Genomic DNA, 11,093 nt, shown 5'->3' with positions numbered 1-11,093 from the left:
TTTCCCATTCATCTGAATCCTTCAGTTTTCTTTCAACATGGTAAGTTAAATTAGGACTTCCACCATCATAATCTGGTCTTCTCCATTTTAGATACACAAATGTCTTTCCTTTTTCTGCAATGTGAAGATTTTCTGGCTCACCAGGCCTTTCAATTGGATTAATGGCAAGGATAGGTGTCTTGGTCTCAATGACAGGGCCTGGACCTATTTTGTTCTCTGCACATACCCTGAAGAAGTATTCATGGTTTTCTATGAGATGTGCCTTTATTAACCTTTTAGTAAGATCTGAAGAGACAATTGCCCATCCTTTCTGATTCGGTTCACGATATTCTACTATGTAATTTGTAATTTCTGAACCACCATTATCTATTGGGTTTTCCCAAGCAACCATACAAGAATCTTTTGTGACATAGCTTATTTTCAAGTTCTGGCATGGTCCAGGTCTGTCAAGCACATTAACAAGGGCAAATGCTTGGGCATGTCCACAGCTGTTCTTAGCCGCAATGATGTATTTGCCATGATCTCCTCTTTTAGCTTCTTTCACTTGCAGCTCAACATGAGGGAATTCATGAACCATCTCGATACGTTTTTCTTGGGTTAATACTTTGCCATCTTTAGACCATGTTATGTCAGGGTCTGGTCTGCCTTTTACTCTACCAGTAATATGGATTATTTGGCCTACTCTGACGGTAATTAAGTCACGACAGGTCACATCTAGTTCTATTTCTGGAGGAGAAAGAATATCCTTTGCAAGAACAGTTTCTGGCACTTCTCTTGGCTCTCCCTCTCCAACAATATTAGCAGCTTTTATTCGGAATCTGTATTCATTTCCTTCAATTAGTCCAGGGACCCTAAAAGCACACTGTGTAATGAGTTTATCTTTATTAATCCTTTTCCACTCTGTAGTTCTGGTTTTCTGACATTCCACAACATATCCCAGTATAGGGCTGCCACCATCTTTAAGAGGCTTTGTCCATACGAGATCAGCTGTTTCTCTTGTCTTGTCTTTTAGTTTTGGATTAATGGGTGGTCCAGGTGGAGAGATGGGACGTGAAACTTTAATTGGGTCAGAAATTGGGGACGGTTTGCTTAAGCCAACAATGTTTTCTGCAAAAGCTCTGAATTCATATGTATTGCCCTCAAAAAGGCCAGTGACTCTTAATTTCAGATCAAGCACAGGTGTCTTGTTGACGCGTACCCATTTTCCAGATATTTCCCGACGTTCAAGAATATATCCAATTATTGGACTTCCACCATCAGATGTTGGTAGAGTCCAAGACACAGTTGCAGCATTTTCTGTAATATCATGAACCATTGGTTTACCAGGTGGGGATGGTGGATCAAACATATGTTTAGCAACTGTGGGTGCAGAATCTAGGGGTGCACCAATGCCTATCTTATTTTCTGCACGAACACGGAAAATATATTCACAGCCTTTCTGTAGACGTGGAACCTTGATTTTTGTGTGATCTGTTCCTGAACTGACCACTCCCCAAGTTTCTTTCTTTGATTCACGCTTCTCAATGATATAATTTATTATTGGACTTCCACCATCATCTTTAGGAGGACGCCAAGAAATAATCGTATGTTCTGGTGTTACTTCAAGAATATTAATTGGACCAGTTGGTGGACCAGGAACATCCAAAACTGTAAGATGAAGAGCCACAGTCTTGCTGCCAGCTGTATTTGATACTGTGAGCAAATATTCTCCTGTATCTTTTCTTACACAGTCTTTAATGGTCAGTACAGTTGAATAATTGTCAGTGTCAATCTTATAGTTGCCTTCTGTTTTAATTTCATTGCCATCAGTTACCCATTTTGCAGTGGGAACAGGTACACCTCTCATAATTGCAGGAAGTCTTACTGTACTGCCAGCTTTAACAACAAGACCTTCAATTAACTTCACATCTAGTTCCACAAATGGCGGTACTGGAATTAGAAAAAAATATAGAAATAGTCATATATTTTTATCTGTGAAATACTAAAATACTACTGCAATACTAAGGAATGAAATAAGAAAACATTTCTACAAACTAAAAAGATACCTAGTTTTTCTTGACACTCTATTGGTATAGTTGTATCTGGAAGACTAAGGCCCACAATATTCTGGGCTTTCACACGGAATCTATAGGTCTTTCCTTGCTTTAGACCAGTCACAACACACTCTAGCATAGAAACTGTCTTGAATTTGGTCCACTCCTCTGCACCATCTTCTTGATACTCCACCAAATATCCAGTAATTTCAGCACCACCATCACGATCTGGCCGATTCCAAACAAGGGAAACTTCAGTTTTGTCAACATCTATATGATGTAGATTCTTTGGTGGCCCAGGAGGATCTTTTAAAAGACAAAATCAAGAGGATTATTAAGGTGACCAAATCTTCCTACCAACAAACAAATATGTTACGTGAACTAAAAAGGTCAGCTCAAATTTCACAAACAAAATAACTCTAAACAAAATAATGCACATAACAGAAAGTGCTTACGAAGTGGATCCATAGCTTTAATTGGCTTGACACTTTCCACAAATGGACTTCGCCCATATTGGTTCTCAGCGGCAACGCGGAAGAGATACTGAATCCCTTCCATAAGATGTTTAGCCAAATGACTGTGTTTCTTGGAGGATGATGAGATGGGTACCCATTGGGCTGAGGCAACATCTTTCCTTTCTACCACATAGTTGGTAATGACAGAACCACCATCATCTTCTGGCTCCTTCCAGGTGAGATAGCAAGAATCTTTTCTAACTTCACTGACTTGAAAGTTTCTCGGTGGACCAGGTTTATCTAATATTTTTAAAGTAAAGAATATTTGTTTAATAAATGAAACAAAATTTACAAAACATTCAATTTTAGTAGAAAGCAAGTATATACTAAATGTACTGCTTGCCAGTTTATAGTTCTTTTTTCACACAACTACTACATGTTATGATTTCTTATATCTGGAACCTATTCATATTTTTCTGTTTGCCAACCTTCTTGGTTTGCAATAAAATATTTAAAAGCATACTATACAAAAAAAGATGGTTACCTAGTACAAGGACTTTTACTGAAACAGTCTTTGAACCTGCTGGATTTTCAACAGTCAAAGAGTAAATTCCACCATCTTCATGGACAGTGTTACGTATTTCCAGCTTACTTCCAACACCTGTAACCTCAATATCTGCTTTGGGTGAAACTTCTCGACCTTCTTTCTTCCATGACACTTTTGGGAATGGAATTCCTGTAATCACGGCACTAAGTCTAAGGGTATCTCCAGTTTTTACGTGTTGTTCCCTTGCCATATTAGCATCAAGTATCAGCTCAGGAGGTTCTAGGAGAAGGATCACAGTTTTAGGAAACAAAGTAATTCTGGGCATATCTTTTATTAACAAACTTTTCTGAGTTTATTTCACTTACCAAGTCTATCCTTTACTTCTACCGGATCAGGAACATAAGCTGGTTCTGATTCACCAGCTGCATTAACTGCCATGACTCTGAACTTATAGGTCAAGCCCTCGGTAAGGCCAGTAACCTTATATTTTGTTTCAGGGCAGGAGTCTGGTGTAAGGTTGGCCTTCTTCCAATCTTCATCCCCAACTTTCTGATACTCAACGAGATAGCCAATGATCTTGCCTTTGCCATCATGCCGTGGTGGTTGCCAAGACAAATCAACTGAGTTTTTAGTTTTATCTACTGCTTCTGGGTTAACAGGTGGACTTGGCTTGGCTGTAAAAAAAATTAGAAAACACTGAAACGGGTCTGAAAGGAATATTTAAAAAAATCATAAATTATGAATGAAATGTTTTATACTGTACCAATTGGATCTCTAGCGAAGACTGGCCTTGATGGTGGGCTAGGATCACCAACTCCAATTTCATTTTCTGCTGAAACACGGAATTCATATTCACAGCCTTCAAGGAGATCAGGCACTTTGAACTGAGTGGCTGGAAAAATTGGTTCTTTGGTGACTCTGGCCCATCGATTAGACATTGTTTCTTTCTTTTCCACAATGTAAGTGGTTATTGGCTTGCCTCCATCGTATGGTTTATTCCAAATTACTAAGGCAGAATCTTTGGTAACATCCTTGATGATTGGTTGCTCAGGTGCATCAGGAACACCTGAAAAAATGTTTTTATATTTTATATTAATAAGTATGTACAACAAACAGTTTGACAGTTAAAGTATAAAAGTAACAAGTAACATACTGAAACGATCCTTGGCCTTTACTTCATCAGATACTAAAGGATCACTTATGCCATAAAGATTTTCTGCGAAAATTCGAACAAGATAGTCTCTTCCCTCAAGCAGCTTAGGAACTTTGCATGTTGTCTTGACAGTGGCAGATGTTACTGGCATCCAAAGGTCTCTATGTGCATCTTTCTTCTCAACTATGTAATTTGTAATTGGACTGCCACCATCATCCAATGGAGGTTTCCAGGAGATTACCATGTGATCTTTATGAACTTCTTCAAAGATAACTGGGCCTACTGGAGGCTGAGGGCGATCTATTAGGAGACACAATAAAAAGCAATATTTATTTATAAATGTATATAATTTAAGTACTACACAGATTCAACAATATCAATACACTACTCTAAACATAGCTAGGAATTAGAAGTGAGGTTTAATGTTTATAAAAAAGAATCAGGAGTCCTAAGCCCTATTCTAATTTGTACTGCTGTCTTGCAAAGATCTTGAGAGAGTCATTTTCCTTTACTGTGGCTTCTGTGAAAATTGGCTAACACTTACCTATCTCATTAGGCTTAATTTAGTGCTTCATGCTGCTTTTAGACTCAAAGCTCTCTCTGCCCTCCCCAAAATGCCAGCTCTTAGCTTTTGCTCATTTTTTACTATGGAAAAATAATATAGCAATTCTTCTCTTGCAAAGAATTCAGAAAGACCAAAACAGGTCAGAATGTTTTTGGTAATATGGGTTCCTATTTGAAATCTCTGGTATGATTTTGTGAATCATGTGTTGGTGTTTGCATAGTTAACAATGTTAATAATTCACAGCACCCTGCAGCACCCTTAAAAGGATCTCGGGGCACCCCAGAGTGCTGTGGCACCTTGGTTGAGAATCACTGGCTTAATTAATTAATTAAATGCTTTGCAGTCCTGCACTGAAATTTGCAAAAATAGTGCCAAATGTTACTGTTAGTGTTTGCCAAATTATGATAATCCATACACTAAACCAGAAACTAGTTGAATATACAAAGTCAAAGAATAATATGACAACACAAATAATGAGGCTGCAAATTCAAAATATTTATATAAATTACTCATTTTAATATTTAATCTTTTTATTATTCAGGCAGGTACTATCAAAACCAAAGACATTATTGTGACTCGGTAAAACTTACCAACAACAGTAACTTGACAAATGCCTTTTCTTGATCCTGTGCTGTTCTCTATAGTGACACAATATTTGCCTGAGTCTTCACGGGTAGATTTTAATATCCCTAGGCAGAGGGTTGAGGGTGTGGTCTGAATCTTTGTGCGCTTGTCTTCTTTAACTTGAATATCATCCTTTAGCCAAGTAACCTTTGGTGCAGGCTTGCCTGAGTAATGTCCAGTCAGGCTAAAAGCTTCACCAACACGAACAGTAAGCTTGTCTCTAAAGTCAAGATCAAGCATTGGAGGAGCTAAAAGATATTTAAAAAAAAAAAAGATCAGCAGCAGTACTACTAAAAAGTAATAAATAGATAAATATGACTCATTGTTTTCAAAATAAAAAAGGAACAATAAACACATACCTATTTCATCCCTGCATGTGATTGGTTTTGTGCAGAATGATGGCTTGCCTTGTCCCACAATATTGCAGGCACAGACACGATACTCATAGGTGTCACCCTCTTTCAAACCTTCAACAGTGTATTTCCTGTCAAGCATTTTCTCCTTGGTAATTCTATGGAATTTCTCTTTTCCAATGAGACGGCTTTCTAGGACATACATGGTTATGTCCGAGCCTCCATTATATTTTGGGGGGTTCCAAGTCAATGTAACAGAATCCTTGGTAATTGCTTTTACCTCCAGATCTTCTGGACGGTCGGGTACCGCTGTGAATACACATAAGTAATGTAGTAAATAGCCTTTTTTCTGTGGATTTCTTTCTTATGGCAATTTTTCAACGGAAAAAACCCATTACTTACTTATGGGTTCTCTGATGACAATCTCTTTTGTTGTCTCTACAAATGGACCCATGCCAATTATATTCTCAGCTGCTATTCGGAAAAAGTACGCCTTTCCTTCAATCAGTCCCTGAACATTAGCATTCTGTCTTGTGACCGTATAGCTTACTGGGGTCCAAGCTTTACGTTCTGCTTCACGTTTTTCAATTATATAGTTGGTGATTGGAGAACCACCATCATCTTCTGGAGAAAACCATGTCAGTTTGCAAGTGTCATTGGTAAGGTTCTCAGTAAGGAATGGAATTCCGACTGGACCTGGTATATCTAAGGGAGAAAGGAAAAATATATATTTAAGTTTATATTTTGGATATTAGGAAACTATGCTTTTTAGAATAAATTTTATACAAATTCTGAAGTTCCTATTTACCTAATACATCAACAATAATAGTTTTCTTTCGTTCTCCGCCTGCATTTTTGGCTACAAGAGTATACAGACCCTGGTGGCTTCGTTTGCAATTCTTAATGACCATTGATGAACTAATAGCTGTTTCTTCAATTTTAGCTTCTTCTGGTAAAGCTCTGTCATCCCTGCTCCAAGTGATTGTTGGAGTTGGCTTTCCAGAGACATAAGCTATGATCCGGATTACAGCCCCAGCATGAACCACAATTCTGTCTTTGACACTAGCATCCAGATTAACATCAGGAGCGACTGTCAGAAACAAAACAAAGGATTTCAGCATATTCTTACTTTTTTACTTAGACTGAAAAAAATTAATAAACAGATATTAATGCTAAGTACCTATTCTGTCCTTTATTTCAATAATATCTGTAACTTCTCCAGGCTCTCCAATACCAGCAGCATTTACTGCTCTAACTCTAAATTTGTAGAAATTTCCTCCTTTTAACCCTGCCACAACAAACTTGGTTCCTCTTACTTCTTTATCTTTTACCTGGAAAAAAAAATTACAACATCAGTAAATACCAGAAAATCACTAATTCCTTTGTGGTGTTCAGGATTGGTGAAAATTTTATATATGGAATAACATATATTTCAGATCCTGTTGCACATTTGCATCACCCAAGTACAAATACATGGGATGAACAGTCCATAAACAAATCATGCAGGAAGATTCTTAATGTGTCACGTGTAGTTTGAAAAGTTCAATGTGAAGGGGATATTGGTAAATTCAGGACAGTGACTTGGAGAGTTATCATTTTGTAGGTTTACATGCCATAAACCCATAGAGAGAGACATATAGGAGCTACAGCAGAGGTAATGGGGTTCATAGTCTGAAGCACAAAAATCACTGTATAGCTACTATATATCAGACTGAAAGCTTAGGGGAAAAAGGGACACAGATTCTCTGTGCAAAGACTATGTTCCTAGACGTTGTACACTGGTTGAGACATCATTTGATCAATACCAAACATAATTTGGATAGTTATAAAATGTGACAGAATTCAACAACTGGCATTTATATTCAACATTACTGTTTTGAGGCGTTATCTTTTATTCTGTGGGTGTGTCTATGGGAGCTAATGTTCTGACAAATTAGCTTCACAGTAAAATGTCACTGTCTACCTGTTGACCCTACTAGGTCACAGTAGACCAATAAACACCACTGCTGGGTAGTTTGGCTAGACACAAGTACTACGCTGCAGCATCGTTTTTTTGAGTGCTGCAGCGCACATGTAGACAGCGACAGGGTTGGCTGGGGCAGCCCTGGTTGTAGCAGCCCTGTGCTATTCTGACCAGGCTCCATGTGCAGCAGGGTGGGGGTGAGGGCTAGCCAAGGCACTAGGGTGCTTCAGTGCAGGGTGCTTCAGTGCACCCTTATGCTGCAGCCAGCCGCTCCACAGCACGTGGAACCCCATTGAAGCAGCCAGCCCAGGGCTGCTCTGATGGAGCTCCATGGGCTGTGGAATGGCTGGCTGGGTCACCAGGGTGCTTCAGTGCAGGATTAGCCATCAGGGAGCCCTCATGCTGAAGCACTGTCATGCCCCAGGCAACCCCCCACTGCAGCACATGGAGCTCTGTTGAAGCAGCCAGCCCAGGGATGCTCCAGTGGGGCTCCATGTGCTGTGGTGCAGCTGGCTCGGGCACAAGGCTGCTTCAGTGTAGGGACTGCCTCAGTCAGCTCCCCCTTCATCCTCCCACTGCGCATGGAGCCTGGTTGGAGCAGCCCTGGACTGGCAGGATGACCCCCCAGGTCTCGTGCCAGTCTGGGTTTCTCTGACTGGGCTCCATGTGCTATGCACAAGTAAACTCCCTAGCAACATGCTCCAGAGTTTTTTGCTCCCGGACACATTCAAACAGCACACCTGGGAGCAAAAATGTCTGGAGCAATAAGAACTGGAGTTTATTCGTGTACATTAATTGCATGCATAGATGTGCCCTGTATGTCCCAGTGACACTATTTGTTTATATTATTGAAAAGAAAGAAAACATTGATATATTGGCCACATAACTAGGATAGATTCCAAATTAGTATGTCCACCTACCTTTTCCCATTTCTCTGTCCCTTCTTCTTTATATTCAACAATGTAGCCAGTGATTTTGGAACCACCATCCTTTAATGGTGGAGCCCATTCCAGATCAACAGATGATTTTGTCCAATCAGTAACTTTTGGGAAAGGAGGACCAGGTGGGGCTGGAAAAAATATTATTACACCATTACAGTATAGCAATCACTTTTTGTTTTCATTAGACATTTTTAAATTGAAAAATATAAATCTAACATATTTACCAATTGGATCTCTAGCAATTGCTGGGTCAGATGGCATGCTTGGTGGACCAACACCAGCTGCATTAATAGCTGATACACGGAACTGATATTCTGAACCTTCAATAAGACCAGTTACTTTGTAAGAAACACCTAGTGTCATAGGTTTGATAGGATCACGGTTAACCCTGGTCCATCTTTTTCCAGTGGTATCCTTGCGCTCCAGCCAGTAACCAGTCACAGGGGAGCCTCCATCGTGTTCTGGTTCCTCCCAGTTGACTGTCATAGAGTCATGTGTTATGCTGCTAACTGTAGGCTTGTCACATGGCCCGGGAACAGCTGGCGGAAAAAAAGTTGCACATATTTTGAAAATAAATAAATAAATAATAAAATAAAATAAAATAAAATACGAAATGTCTGAGTTCCATTTAATAACTGTGAAGAGTTAACTTTCTTCTGAACTTTTGGGTGTGTTTATCCTTTCATTGCTCAGTCTGCTCTTGGCCAGGTAAGGAATATTCTTCTTTTGTCAGATCTGATGGTTTTTGCTTTGTCAGACTTGCCAGATCAGTGACTCAGGGGTTAATTTTTCATTCTCTATTTCTTCTCTGAGTGAAGACATGAAAAAAAAAGACTTCCAGAAGGATTCAGTAGTATCCAAAATAGATAATGATGTGATTCAGATTAAGAAAAATAAAAATGTTAAAGACATGTATTTTAAGACAGGGGTATCCAACTTCTAAATGCGATGAAGAGTAGAGGGCACATCCTGCATCGTCCATGGGTGCCAATCCCCTGTCTGTACCACATCATGTTGCACAGGCACTAACTTTTGGGTCTCCCACTATACTGTGTTGCATGGTTTCCTGGCACCAGGGTCTGTGCAGTGCAGACTGCACAGACCATGCAGCATTCTGGGGCAGGGACAGGAAATAAAACCACAAGAGGGAAGGGGAGCCCTGAGACACTGGCTGCTGCAGCTGAATAATATGGGAAATGGCAGCCAAGTGGGAGCCACAAATCAAGCCCTGGCAGGCACATACAGCCTGTGGGTCACCAGCTGGAAAGCCCTGTTTTAGGATATAGTAGCAAAAAGAGAGAAAATAAAAGTCTCAGTATTGGCTAAATAACTACTTATCTAAGATAACACATTCTTCAAATTATTTTAGAAATGTTAGATAAGCAGGAGAGACAAAAGCGACAATGGTAAAATGATTATAGCAACAGCTGCTATAATAGATAAACAGAGTTCTTGTATTCTGGTATATCAGTCAGCAGAGGTTTTGAGAACAAATTACAACATTTGAAAACACCATACTTACTGAAAAGGTTTCTTGCTGTTTCTGGTTCGCTGTCAAGGGGTTCACCAGTGCCATATTTATTTTGTGCCATGATGCGGAATACATATTCATGGCCTTCCAGTAACTTGGGTACTGTGAATATGCACTCCTTAGGCTCATTGGTCACATGTACCCATGTTCTTCTGTTAGCTTCCCTTTTCTCAATAACATAGTTTGTAATCTTGGAACCACCATCGTCTTTAGGAGGAAGCCAAGACAACGTCATCTGATCAGCTGAAATGGACTCAAATTTAATGGGTCCCACTGGAGGTCCAGGGCGGCCTAAAAGATAAATTTTAAGAAATAAACATTCATTAATAAAATACATTTAAATAAAAACAATCACGTGAATAGAATGAGTAGATGCTATTCTAAAAAAGTTCTTGGTATTTACCCAAAACATTTAGCCTCATCTCCTTTGAAGCCGTTCCCAGATTATTAACAGCTGTTAAAGTGTACAATGCTGTATCTTTTCTGCGAGACTGCTGGATCACCAAGGTGCAAGTATCTTCACTAACAACCTTATTGACATGTTGATCATACAGTACTGGCATTTTGTCATCAGGTTTTTTGGGAGGAGCTTTAAACCAGGTTAATGTGGGGAATGGCACGCCTTTTACTTTGGCTACAATGTTAATATCAGTTCCCTCTTCAGCCTCCATAAATTCTTTGAGTTCAATGGAAGGTGGACCTAGGATGAAACATAGATAAAAGTAAATTGCCATTAAAAGGGGCAAAAAAGCAAATTATTTTACAATTGTGCAATGAATTCGAACTTCAGTCAGTACTTACATGTCTGATCCTTGACAATGATTGGGCCAGCTGTAGCTGATGGTCTGCTGGGACCTGCTTCATTTACAGCTTTGACCCTGAACTCATATTCTCCACCTTCTACAAGGTCCTCAACAGTAAACTTTGT

At 39.5% G+C, this 11,093-nt stretch overlaps 1 protein-coding gene across 1 annotated transcript in view; it reads right to left on the bottom strand.

Annotated features, from left to right (window-relative positions):
• The window catches only part of TTN (titin), a 276,986-nt gene that overhangs the window by 59,389 nt on the left and 206,504 nt on the right, over positions 1–11,093 (bottom strand). The window contains 18 exon segments of the mRNA XM_025216548.1: position 1; positions 3–1,929; positions 2,046–2,339; positions 2,489–2,788; positions 3,033–3,314; positions 3,401–3,709; positions 3,799–4,101; positions 4,189–4,488; positions 5,344–5,625; positions 5,737–6,039; positions 6,133–6,435; positions 6,539–6,820; positions 6,911–7,061; positions 8,614–8,762; positions 8,859–9,173; positions 10,157–10,456; positions 10,569–10,865; positions 10,967–11,093. The exon segment at position 1 is cut by the window's left edge and continues 1,021 nt beyond it; the exon segment at positions 10,967–11,093 is cut by the window's right edge and continues 185 nt beyond it. Coding sequence (XP_025072333.1) covers position 1; positions 3–1,929; positions 2,046–2,339; positions 2,489–2,788; positions 3,033–3,314; positions 3,401–3,709; positions 3,799–4,101; positions 4,189–4,488; positions 5,344–5,625; positions 5,737–6,039; positions 6,133–6,435; positions 6,539–6,820; positions 6,911–7,061; positions 8,614–8,762; positions 8,859–9,173; positions 10,157–10,456; positions 10,569–10,865; positions 10,967–11,093 — 6,225 coding nt within the window.

The sequence above is a fragment of the Alligator sinensis genome, unplaced genomic scaffold, assembly GCF_000455745.1.
Source record: "Alligator sinensis unplaced genomic scaffold, ASM45574v1 scaffold871_1, whole genome shotgun sequence".
Lineage (NCBI taxonomy): Eukaryota > Metazoa > Chordata > Crocodylia > Alligatoridae > Alligator > Alligator sinensis.
This window is presented reverse-complemented; position numbering and strand designations above follow the sequence as displayed.